The 12,760-nt window shown below is 46.9% G+C and overlaps 1 protein-coding gene across 1 annotated transcript in view; it reads left to right on the plus strand.

Moving 5' to 3' along the window:
- Positions 1-3,045: 3,045 nt before the first annotated feature.
- PRPF19 (pre-mRNA processing factor 19) overlaps positions 3,046-12,760 on the plus strand; it is a 13,799-nt gene continuing 4,084 nt past the window's right edge. The window contains exons 1-15 of the mRNA XM_008585607.1: positions 3,046-3,270; positions 5,474-5,623; positions 5,984-6,060; positions 6,846-6,987; positions 7,071-7,144; positions 7,266-7,328; positions 8,294-8,335; positions 8,465-8,539; positions 8,902-8,977; positions 9,142-9,251; positions 10,854-11,009; positions 11,233-11,302; positions 11,533-11,618; positions 11,921-12,091; positions 12,244-12,349. Of these exons, the coding sequence (XP_008583829.1) occupies positions 3,252-3,270; positions 5,474-5,623; positions 5,984-6,060; positions 6,846-6,987; positions 7,071-7,144; positions 7,266-7,328; positions 8,294-8,335; positions 8,465-8,539; positions 8,902-8,977; positions 9,142-9,251; positions 10,854-11,009; positions 11,233-11,302; positions 11,533-11,618; positions 11,921-12,091; positions 12,244-12,349 (1,417 nt within the window). The 5' untranslated portion in view covers positions 3,046-3,251. The remainder of the gene's footprint in view (positions 3,271-5,473; positions 5,624-5,983; positions 6,061-6,845; positions 6,988-7,070; positions 7,145-7,265; positions 7,329-8,293; positions 8,336-8,464; positions 8,540-8,901; positions 8,978-9,141; positions 9,252-10,853; positions 11,010-11,232; positions 11,303-11,532; positions 11,619-11,920; positions 12,092-12,243; positions 12,350-12,760) is intronic.

A 12,760-nucleotide genomic window follows, 5' to 3' on the forward strand; every position in this document is an offset into this window, starting at 1 on the left:
TTTGATTCCTCCAAAATTTGAAAATGAAAGAAAGTGAGCCAAGATGCCGGGTACTGTTCAAGCTTTACTAAAGGAAGAAAATCTGCCGGGCTGTGCTCAAAGTGGCAGGCAGCCTGGGGCTGCCCTGAATATGGGGAACAGCACCAGGTGTGGGGGTGATAGAGCTTATATAGTGTGCCGAGGGCTGGCTGATACCATCAAGTATGGTCATTATACTAATGTGGATCGGGGTGGAGGACTGTGTCCTTGCGGAAGCAAAAGGGGTTTCTGTTTAAGTCAGGAGGCTTCTCGTAAAGGGAACCAGGGAGGGGCTGGGTGCTGGAAGACGAGGCCAGTGGCCATCCTGTGTTCACTGTGTGCACAATGGTGCCCGTCACATCCACAATCCATCAGAAAACTGTTTAAGTATCCTTATGATTTTTATGGCAATATGGTTTTTTGCATAGTTCAGTAAAAATTTGCTCTCTTTATAACAAGATACAATTGGAAAGATTGATTATAAAATGTCAGTCTCTTCTAAGTTCCTGACCCCACTTCATGCTGCCCTGTTTCAACCTAACTGCTATTTCTTTCTTTTTTTTTTTTTAAAGATGACCGGTAAGGGGATCTTAAACCTTGACTTGGTGTTGTCAGCACCATGCTCTCCCAAGTGAGCTAACTGGCCATCCCTATATAGGGATCCGGACCCTTTGCCTTGGCGTTATCAGCACACTCTCACTAGTGAGCCAGGGTCGGCCCCTTAACTGCTATTTCTGATGTGGGACATGTCTGCCTGGGAATGAGCCTTCCCAGCACTCCTCAGTAAAAAGGAGTTTTTCTTTCAATAAAAAGAAAAGTAAGACCTTTTCAATCAGAAAATTGATCATCAATACTTCCATGAGGACTGTTTTGGTCAAAAAGGGGAAAATAATGTCTTGTTGCTGGTTCAGCTGCACAAGCAGTTCTCTAAAAGTATTCACAGCCTTGAATGAGGCGTTCTTAACTTGGATGAGACATCCTGTTCCTACACAAGGGATTCATGTAAGTTCTTAAAATTGTCCATGTACTAATTAATGTATAGCTTGCTAACTCTAAGTCACCTGTTGTCAATCAACTGTTAAGACAATAGATAAACAAGTTCCCTTGGTCCCTCTACCACTCTAGCCAGGAAACAAAAGCTATGTCCTCCACCGTGTCAAGTAGTTCCATTTAAAATTAACCCTTTCTTCACCCTGACTCAGCTCGAAGCAGTAAGAAGAGTTGTCTGTCCATTCCATAGAAATGGAACTATTGACAGTGGGGAGTCTGCTGGGGTGAACAGGACTGAAGCCATGTTGGGACCTGAAACCCGCATGGGCTCTAAAAGATTTTAAAAGGACGCAGTTTTTTTTCTTAGTGTGCATTTCTCTGAGTCTCCTCTTTTCCCATGGTTATATAATATTTTGAACCTTGGTTATGGGGCAAGATGACATTATTTACAGAAATGTAAAGTTGCAGTCCAGTCAGCCTGGAGCTGCAGATTTGCTACAAGACATGTTAGTATCCAGACGCTGAGAAACCAAGGAAGACATTAGTAAAGCTATGCTGATTCCACCCCTCCAGCAAGATCCTGAGATAACGCCAGGGACAGGAGCAGAAACCAGATGGAGCCTTGGTGAGGCCTTGCACCTGGCTCCTTGCACAAAGCCCCTGTGGCTCACATTCCCCCTCCCTCCTGCTTTTCATTTCCCACGTTCCATTCCCTCATCCCTCTTTAAACCCCCTCAGTAAATCTGAGTCTTTGAGAAGGTTTTAGTCTGGCCATTCTCCTTCAGGTGTACTGGAGGGATGGATTAGCCTAACATCTCTCCTCAGGTCACCTGCACTCCTGAATAAGAGCTGACTTCCATTTTCACCAACATTTGACTTTTGGGATGTTTGCTTTTACTTGGGGGCAGCTGGACCTGGGTTCAGTAAGATTTTGGCAAGCCTTAGGAGGAGCTGAGTGCCCCCCGTATCAAAATAACTTGGAAATGACTAATCCAGTTTTTGTTCTGTTTCTGCTCTCCTCAGCCCTTTTCTATCTATAAAACCAACATCCTCTGCTCAGCTCAGAACACTCACTCCTTTTTATGCAAGGGCACTTCATAAATTTCATGGAGGGCCAGCCCGTGGCTCACTTGGGAGAGTGTGGTGCTGATAACAAACACCAAGGCCAAGGGTTCAGATCCCTATATAGGGATGGTCGGTTAGCTCACTTGGGAGAGCGTGGTGCTGACAACACCAAGTCAAGGGTTAAGATCCCCTTACCGGTCATCTTTAAAAAAAAAATTTCATGGGAAGATTTGTATCTTATAATTCTATTTTCCCAAGAATTTTTTGAAGTACCCTTGTAAAATAAGGTGTTGCCAGATTCTAGAATTGCAAATAAAAGCCAATTAATATCTTTAAACTAAAGTTGTTGTGTAGTTTTGACAAAGACAAAGAGGCAGTGAAGCCGATGACTTGCCCAAGATCACAGAGCAATGCAAATAAAAGCCAATTAATATCTTTAAACTAAAGTTGTTATGTAGTTTTGACAAAGACAAAGAGGCAGTGAAGCCGATGACTTGCCCAAGATCACAGAGCAAATTGGTAGTAGAGGCAGGACTGCTACATTTTCTTGGCCAGTCTTAAATATTCTACTCACTTGCATCTGTGCTTTCTGCACCGGGCCACCCAGCAGTGTCTCTCCAAGGGTGGCCCGAGAAACACTTGTCTGAGAATCACGTAGGGCTCAGTGATTAGTTCACACTGTCTAAGGCAGACCCGAGGAGTCTGCATTTTAACACGCTCGTTAGAAAAGTTCGCACATGAAAGAGAAAGTTTGAAGACTAAAGTCCCAGGGTCCAGTGTAGCACCTCTCTCAAAAACAAGTATTGCCTGATCGCTATAGCTTTAAATTCCCACTGCATGATGGGAAATGTAGTTTCAGAACCCCTCCCCGTCCGGGGCCTTCGAAGAGCTTTACGGAACAAGCCGAGTCTATCCGGAAGTAGCCGAGTGTCCTGTGGCGGGCCCTTTCCTGCCCGGTTGCATTCTGGTAAAGGGCCGTTTCCGTTAGGTGCCGAAGGCTGAGGCGTGCCACCGGCCCTGTTCCCACGTGAAGCGCTGCGCTAGCATCGTTCGGCGGGCTGCTCCCATCTCGCCGCGGAGCGTCCCGGAAGCAGCGGGAGACCGGAAGTGGCCTGCGGAGGTTCAGCCTCTAGTCCGGGAGCCCTGCGTGAGGCGCCTCGGAGAGCGGCGACTGCGCCATGTCTCTCATCTGCTCCAGTGAGTATTGGCTGCGGCCAATCGCTGGTCGCAGGAGGCCGGAGAGTGGAGCGGGAGCGTGTGTCGGCAGCTGCGGCGCCGGGGTTGGGGCGGAGGCGGGAATGGGGCGCCCGGGAGGCAGAGTGGCGGCCTGTCAGCATGGGGGTCCTCTCCTCCTCAACGCGGGGTGCATTTGCGCAGTGCGCTGCAGTTTACATAGCGCCTCAGGTTGATTGTCGCAGAGATTACCGAGGCCAGCCACGTCGTTTTCCAGAGTGGAAATAGGCCTGGAATAGGGGAGCAGGTGCGGGGGAAACAGCTCTGGTGCAGGAGTCAGGAAACCCCAGGGCTCGTCCAGGGTCCGCCTCTGACTGGCTTTGTGATGTGGCTCAAGGCTCTGGGCCTCAGTTTGCCCATCTGCAAAATTGAGAGCATGACACTGAATGTTGTTTGAGGTCTCGCTCGTGTCGTCGGAGCTTCTGCAGTTTGCGAAGGTCACAGAAAGAGTTAGAGGCAGAGACAGGGCTGGAAGCCAGGTGTCTGGCTCCCCACCTTACACTGTATGACTAATAAAGACATCGCGCATTTATAAAGCCCGTATTGGTTTACAGCGCGCTTCCAAGGCTATGATCTCATCTCATCCTCCTCCCAAGAATTCCCTAACGGAGAAATAAATATCCCGGTTGCACAGATGAGGATGTGAGGCTCAGGAAGAGTGGGGCTTATCTAATGACGTATAGCTAGTAAGTGGCAGAGCTTGGTGACAGAGCTAGGTTCTTTGACCCTGAATCCCTGCTTTTTCCATGTCTTGTATTGCCTGTCTTTTTGGTATTTCGTTACGGCATGCGGGCGTTTTCCCTCGTCATTTCATCAGATTACTGGTTTCCCATTTCTTTCTCTATTCGCTTCCTTCTCTTCTCAGAACCTCTCCATTAATCAAAAAAGGTGTAGGAAGGAATGGAAATGATGAATAGAAAAAGAAATCCTTCACATTGAAGAAAATACAGTTTGCAAAGGATTTTCATATTCATTCTGTCCTTTCAGTCGTAAGGAAGCTCTTTTATATTCCCCAGCCCCATCCTTCCTCTCCTGCACGCATTCACTCATTCGTTAGATGTTTACTGAGTGCCTGCTGGGCATCTGCATTGTACTGGAAGTCAGAGACTAGCTGTAACCCCCATCCTCAAGGGGTTCTAGCGTGTAAATGATACGTCTGTTGGGGTTGTTGTGAGGATGAGTTAATCTATGTAAAGTGCTTAGAATCCTGAGTAAACACCATTTAAATGTTTTTTATTACTGTAGTGCTTGTCACATTTTGCTCCTTGGAAACTTCAAAGTGATGTCTTTTTGTATATTAATGAGTTGACTGGTGGCTGGGGACCCCTGTGTAGCTTCAGAATGGTGGTCTCTTCATCTGTATCCTTTGTAATATACTTTATAATAAATTGGTAAACGTAAGTGTTTTCCCGAGTTCTGCAAGCCGCTCTAGCAAATTAATTGAACCCAAGGAGGGGATCGTGGGAACCCTATTTATACTTGGTCAGTAAGAAGCACAGGTAAAATAACCTGGAGCTTGAGATTAGCATCAGACATGGGGGGTAGTCTCGTTGGACTGAGCCCTCAACCTGTGGGATCTAACACTATCTCCAGGTAGATAGTGTCAGAATTGAACTGAATTAGAGGGCACCCAGATGATGTGGGCTGCTGAAGGACTACTTGCTTGGAGTGGAGATTTGGTGTGTGGAGAGAAAATCCCCACACATCTGAGGTAACAGAAGTATTTTATGTTGTTAGAGTATAGGACAAACTGAGTTTGTTATTCCTGTATTCTTAGACTATAATTTCTTTGTCTAGTCCTTTAGACTGAGTTGATGGATGGCAGAGATTTGAGTGGCTTCATGTGTATCTCCATGTCGTGGGTGCCTAACCATCTTTGTTCAAAAATGAGATGGGCAGGGATTATTGACTGCTGCTCTCCAGGTGCCTGACACAAAGTGGTTGTGTAATAATTATTTGTTGACTGTCTGTCAGGAAACTAATGGAGAAGCTAGTAATATAGCTGGAAAGCATTCTGGGGCCAGTACAAAACTGGCTTGGTGTCATATATCTTGCTTCCTGTTAGTTGGGTGTGAACATGCGTAGTCTTGTTGGGGCTAACAGCAGGTTAGGGGGAGGCCCAACATTCCCTTTCACCCCAAGCTCACTGCCTTCCTTTTCTCTTCAGTCTCCAATGAAGTGCCAGAGCACCCATGCGTGTCCCCTGTCTCTAATCATGTCTATGAGCGGCGGCTCATTGAGAAGTACATTGCAGAGAATGGAACAGACCCCATCAACAACCAGCCTCTCTCCGAGGAGCAGCTCATCGACATCAAAGGTGCCTTCTGGCCAGCTTTTGATTAGGGCCATCTTAGCTTAGAGCCTGAGAGGATAGGAGGTGGGGCCAGTGCATTGGAGGAGGAGATGGTGGTCTGTTAATGGTTAAAGGGAAAAGAGGTGGAGGAGGAGAAGAGTCCCTTGGGTTGTGGTTCTTTTTTTTTTTTAAAGATGACCGGTAAGGGGATCTTAACCCTTGACTTGGTGTTGTCAGCGCTACGCTCACCCAGTGAGCTAATTGGCCATCCCTATATGGGATCCGAACCTGTGGCCTTGGTGTTATCAGCACCACACTCTCCCTAGTGAGCTATGGGCTGGCCCAGGTTGTGGTTCTTCATCCCCTCTTTCCCTCTCTTGGTAGTTGCTCACCCAATCCGGCCCAAGCCTCCCTCAGCCACCAGCATCCCGGCCATTCTGAAAGCCTTGCAGGATGAGTGGGTGAGTTCCTGGAAGAGAATCAATGTCTTTCCTACTTAAAGAGAATGCCTCACTGGACTAGGACTTGAGAGTGGGAAGGATGGAGCATTATTTTTTTTTTTGAGGGGCAGGGTGATATCACAGGAGGGGCCTGGCTGTTGAAGTCATACAGATCTGGGTTCCACTCTTAGCTCCATTGCTCACTAGCCATGTGACTTTAGGCATGTTGCTCTGTCTCCGAGTCCTGGCTTTCCTGACTGTAGAACATAGATTCATGCCTTTCTTAAGGTTTAGTGAGGAGTAGGACAAAATTAGAGTATAAATTTGGTGACATTGGGGACTTGTTTTATCTATCAGTATATCCCTAGCACTGAGAGCTGAGCCTGCTATGTAATAGGTGCTCTATAAATATGAATGAATGAATGAATGAATGAATGATTACATCTTGAGGGACTGTCTGGCACAGTGCCTGACACAACAAGGGTGATCAATAAATAGCAGCAGTAGCAGCAGCAGTGTTATTCCCTTTTAGAGAGGTGATGGCATGACATCCATGATTTGCCGGTAAATTAGAGAAGATGCATGGGAAAGAGCTGGCTTCCACTTCTGTCACTGTGTCCAGTGTTTGCTGTGGGGTAGGAGCTCAGGAGTGTCTGCCAGCACGTTTAGGGTCATTTGGCTATTTGGGTCACTAACATTGGTCTAGGCTGTGGGATAGGAGGCAGTGTCTTCTTCTCAAGGGCCGACTCTGCTGGGTGCTCCCTGCTACGCATCGACCCCCTCACAATGGTGTTTCCCTCTCCCAGGATGCAGTCATGCTGCACAGCTTCACCCTGCGCCAGCAGCTGCAGACAACCCGCCAAGAGCTGTCCCATGCTCTGTACCAGCACGATGCTGCCTGCCGTGTCATTGCCCGTCTTACCAAGGAAGTCACTGCTGCCCGAGAAGGTGCGGCCTCTGCCCCGCCATGCCCCGCTTTGGGCTGGTCTTGCTTTGTAATATTCCATTTCTAATATTATCTTTTCTCTCAGCTCTGGCTACCCTGAAACCGCAGGCTGGTCTCATCGTGCCCCAGGCTGTGCCAAGCTCACAGCCAAGTGTTGTGGTAAGTGTGCCCCCTCCCTTGCCAGCAGATCATTTGTGTACAGTTGCCCATGGAGAACTCTCATTATGCAGATGTCTTGGGCATTCTGCTCCTCTCTCACCCTCACCCGTCTTCTCTTCAGGGTGCAGGCGAGCCAATGGATTTGGGCGAGCTGGTGGGAATGACCCCTGAGATTATCCAGAAGGTAAGTCTTGCTCTCACTTGGTGGGAATGCTGATGGGCCCTCATTTTTCAACATCTGCCTGAGGCTAGTGTGAATAAAAATCCTGTCCATTTGGGAGTAGAGTTGAATGGTGCAGAGTATAGACTCAGGGACGAGATTGCTTGGGTTTGTATTTTGATGCCACCCACTTACAAGCTTTATGATCTTGGCTTACTTAGCCAACCCTTCTGTGTCTCATTTCCCTTTTTCTAAACTGAGAGTAATAGTACTACTTTATAGGCTTGTTGTGGGAATTTAAAAGATTTAACTACTGATAAGTGCAACTTTTAGCTTTTATTGTTATTGGGATTCTTTGCAGGTGTCTCATTTCCCTTTTTCTAAACTGAGAGTAATAGTACTACTTTATAGGCTTGTTGTGGGAATTAAAAAGATTTAACTACTGATAAGTGCAACTTTTAGCTTTTATTGTTATTGGGATTCTTTGCAGATATTAAACCACTTTGTTATATGTTTTCACGCTTTTTCCTATGAGAGAGACAGGACAGGAATTATCATCTTTATTTTGCAGATGGAGAATCTGAGACTCAGATTCAAAGACACAGTTCATAAGAGGCAGAGCTGGGCTCCTGATACCAAGTCTGGTGCTCTGTTGTATGCACAGAATCTTCATTTTTGGGGCTTGATAATTATTGTCTTTCTGAGTAGTTCCAATTGTCAACATGCTTCAGAGTTCTCATCTTAGTGGCATAGACCTGGTCTGGGATGGCACTGACCTGGTTCATATCCTTGCTGTGCCATTTGTCACCTCTGTGACCTTGGGCAAATGAAAAAAAGATACTGCATGCAAGCCTTTAGCAAAGACGTTGGCAGATAACAAGTTCTTGGTGATGCTTTTGAAAGCACAGATGTGGCTAGCATCCAGTGTGCCATTATTCTGGCATTATCCTTTGTCCCACATTGAACTGTTCCCCCTCTGTCTTCCCCAGCTTCAAGACAAGGCCACCGTGCTAACCACAGAGCGTAAGAAGGTGAGTCCTCTTCTAGAGCCAGGAGGAGAGTTGGCCCTGGGGGAGACGATTGACCCTGTAGGAGAAAGAGAGGTGGCTGAATCTTACACTCACTATTGCTTTTCTTGGGGGACCTTTTCATTTTCTCAGAGAGGGAAGACTGTGCCTGAGGAGTTGGTGAAGCCAGAAGAACTCAGCAAATACCGGCAGGTGGCATCCCATGTGGTGAGTGGCTGGGTCCCCACTAACTTGGAGACAGGCCCTCCCAAGCTGTTTCTGGGGTGGGGTTGGCCTGGCGTGGAGAAAAGGGAGTGGAAAGCTGTCCAGGGCCTCTGGCCCTATTTCTTGCCTTGGCTGTTGAGTTGTCAGGGCTTCTCTTTTACCCAGCTCTGGGTTCCCAGTAATGCAGTGAGGGAGTTACCTCATCCAGACAGAAAGCCTAGTGCAGTGGATTTGGGATAGAAGTAGCTCTTGTTCCCTGGGCTGCAGGTGATGGGTGACTGGGGGTGGCAGTGGGGGAGTTGTGTGGCTTTGTAGCCTGCTGTGATTTGTCTGTGACTGGCTTTGGTGTGGCTCTGTCTACAAAGGGGTTGCACAGTGCCAGCATTCCTGGGATACTCGCGCTGGACCTCTGCCCCTCTGATACCAACAAGATCCTCACTGGTGAGAGTCTGGGCCTGGCCTAGCTGGCCAAAACAGAGAGGGGTGGCAGGGGAAGGTGCATGTTCCTGTCCTGTCCATGGGCCTGGGGACAAAAGTGTCATCCTCAGCAAAAGGACCTGGGTAGGCCTGACTCATTTTTTTGGTATTATTTGGGTCCTCTCCAGGTGGGGCAGATAAAAATGTTGTTGTCTTTGACAAGAGTTCTGAGCAGATCCTGGCCACCCTCAAAGGTCATACCAAGAAGGTCACCAGTGTGGTGTTTCACCCTTCCCAGGTAAGGAGTTTCCTAGCCAGCTGCAGTTCCTCTTTCCTGAGCCCTGTGGTTTAGGGTTCCAAAACCAATCCCTCACTCTGCTCTTGTCTCCTTGGTGAAGTGGGACTGAGGAAGAGCTGTGACTTTCAAGAGTGGATATTTAGAGGGGCCTCTGTTTGGAGTCATGGGTATTTCCCTTTACTCTATGTAGGGCCTCCTAAAGCAGTGGTTTTCAAACCAAGGGGAGAAAGGAGACGTATAGTTTGACAAAGCATATTTGAAATATTTTATATTAAGAAAAGAAAAAATGTACAGCATTAATGATATAAACTACAGAAAACGAACCTTAACACAATCTTGACTCACAGGAAATCTGAGGAAGACATGTAATCACGTTCTCATGAGCCCCTTGGGGGCAGAATAAAAACTTGATGTCAACTGTTGAAAGTGGTGTGGGTTAAAATAGAAAGAGAACTTCTAGTTTAGAAGGTAAAGGTAACTCTTTAGATCAGATTAATGATATTATGGGATTTGGGGTTTGTTTGTGTGGTTTTTTTGTTTGTTTGTTTTTCGTATGGGGTTTGAGTTTTAAGCCTAGGACAGTTTGTTTTGGGACTGCAGGACGGTGGTTGGATCAGTGCTTCCCAGACAGTCAACTTTTCCCCTAGACCTTAGGGAAATGATAAGTATAGGAATAACATGGTATATGGGGTTTGAGTTTTAAGCCTAGGACAGTTTGTTTTGGGACTGCAGGACGGTGGTTGGATCAGTGCCTCCCAGACAGTCAACTTTTCCCCTAGACCTTAGGGAAATGATAAGTATAGGAATAACATGGTGAATTTTTCATAAAACTAAACATTCAGATTGAAAGCACTGTCTTCCTGCTTACTTGGTGTTATAGTTTTGTCTCTTATGAAATTGTGTTGATAAAAGATGGCAGTTACTTTTACCTATGGCTTTTATTGTCCTAACAAACCAAAATAATTGGTTAGTTTATTAACATTATATAAGTTCTCCCTCTGCCCTAAGTCTTTTGGAAAATTCACTTCCCCCTGAAATCTTTTTACCTATGGCTTTTATTGTCCTAACAAACCAAAATAATTGGTTAGTGACATTATATAAGTTCTCCCTCTGCCCTAAGTCTTTTGGAAAATTCACTTCCCCCTGAAATCTGTAAGTGAGGGATGTACTGGCATGTGACGTTACAGTGCTTCCCAGACCCAGTACTGTTCAGACCTGTGCCATCCAGTATAGTAGCCATTAGCTATATGTGGCTATTTAGATTTAAATTAAAAATACAGTTCCTCAGTTGTACTAGCCACATTTCTCTTTTTGGTCCTGGAAACTGGGTGGGAAATTGCTCTCTGTTACAGTTATTTTTTTACTGCTAGATGGTGAGGCCTCCGCAAGCTCTGATGCTGTTTGATTTATCATTTTAATAGCATTTATGGCTGGCCCTCTGGGGCATCGTTGAATGGATAGGTGGTTCCAGGCAGAGCAGGCAGGGCTGGATGGAGAGACAATTATTGGTAGTCACGGCCATCCCCAGTCCCTTTTGTGAAATTGTTGTGGTCCAGTTCTCTTCTCTGTCTCTCATATTCTGCCTCATTGCTTTCCTTTTAGGAGCTGGTATTTTCTGCCTCCCCAGATGCCACCATCAGGATTTGGTCGGTCCCGAATTCTTCTTGCGTACAGGTTGTTCGGGCCCATGAGAGTGCTGTGACAGGCCTCAGTCTCCACGCCACTGGTGACTATCTCCTGAGCTCTTCTGATGACCAGGTGCGGTCCCAGCCAGTGCCCTGAAGAGGCCTGCTGGTTCCTGAGCTTGAACATCTTGGGAGGAGGGAACATCTTAACCAACCCCAGTTGGTTCCCCAGAACCCCAAGGGAGAATGGGAGGAGCTGGTTTGCCAAACCAGGGTCTCTCTGTCTTCCTGAACAGCCAACTAGAACCTGGGGACCCACTTTCTCACTGGCTACGTTGTCTCTTTTTTTTCCCCAGTACTGGGCCTTCTCTGACATCCAGACAGGGCGTGTGCTCACCAAGGTGACAGATGAGACCTCTGGCTGCTGTAAGTTGCCTCAGAGGCACTGGGCTCTTTTCTTTGTTGTTTATTATTTGTTTTTATGTTTTAATTAGTCATTTGCTTATTTGTTCTAAAGATACATTTTCCACCGGCACCTGCCTAGTGCCAGGCTTTGTACTGGGCATGGTGAAGAATGTGAAGAAGGAGCCCACCTTTGCTGCTCTTAGTCTCTCCCCAGTGGGCTCTGACCACAGTCCATCTCCCATTCTCCACAGCTCTCACCTGTGCGCAATTCCACCCTGATGGACTCATCTTTGGAACAGGAACTATGGACTCTCAGATCAAGATCTGGGACTTGAAGGTAGGACATGGGTTGGAGGGCCCAGGGTTGGAGGAAGCTCTTGTGATGATGCAGTGCTGATTAGGTGCCTATGGATCCTGGCCCTGGGGTTGTTCTGAGGGTGGAGAGATACTGGCTGTGCATGTGTGGTGTGATGGATGTGGTCTGGGAGGCCCTGGGCCATTCACCCCTGCTGTTCCTGCTAGCTGTCTTTCCCTGAAGGACAGGCTAGAGCGTTTCAGAGGTAGGAGTTAGGTGAGCCCCATTTTCTTCCTCCCGTGACCAGTGGGTAACATATTTTACTACCTACTTCCCAACTGTAGGAACGCACCAATGTGGCCAACTTCCCTGGCCACTCAGGCCCCATCACCAGCATTGCCTTCTCTGAGAACGGCTACTACCTGGCTACAGCAGCTGATGACTCCTCTGTCAAGCTCTGGGATCTGCGCAAGCTTAAGAACTTTAAGACACTGCAGCTGGATAACAACTTTGAGGTGTGCCCCCCTCCTCCCCAGCTCTCTTTGTTGCTTCTCTTCCTCATTTGTTGATTGTTTACTGAATGAATCTAAACTACTTCTGTTTATCCCCAGTCATGCCATAGTTTCTGTTCCCTTGGTGTAACCTTCTTTCTCTCTGGTTCTGGCAGGTGAAATCACTGATTTTTGACCAGAGTGGTACCTACCTGGCCCTTGGGGGCACAGATGTCCAGATCTACATCTGCAAACAGTGGACGGAGATTCTTCATTTTACAGGTAGAGGCTGGCCCTGGGATTCAGAGGTCTCTGGGTGCCCAGCCCTGCAGAGAGGTGGAGAATCCTCAGTGGATTAGGAATCTAGGGTTTGGCATGGATTTTTCTAGGCAGATTTAATCACTACCTCAGGCAGTAGAGCACTGTGGCTAAGGAAATGGACTCAAGAGTCAAATTGCTTGGCCATAAGTGCTAGTTCTACCTCTACTATTTCCAAGCTATATGACATTTGTCAAATTACTGTATGGCAGAGAAAAATTTCTCTCTACCTTCTGAAGTTTCAATAATTGAGTCTATAAGATAAATTGACAATGGACAGATTAACAGGAGGAAAACCATTTTATTTTATTTTATTTTTAAAAGATGATCGGTAAGGGGATCTTAACCCTTGACTTGGTGTTGTCAGCACCACGC

This window comes from Galeopterus variegatus, unplaced genomic scaffold, assembly GCF_000696425.1.
Source record: "Galeopterus variegatus unplaced genomic scaffold, G_variegatus-3.0.2 Scaffold3640, whole genome shotgun sequence".
In the NCBI taxonomy this organism is placed as follows: Eukaryota; Metazoa; Chordata; class Mammalia; order Dermoptera; family Cynocephalidae; genus Galeopterus; species Galeopterus variegatus.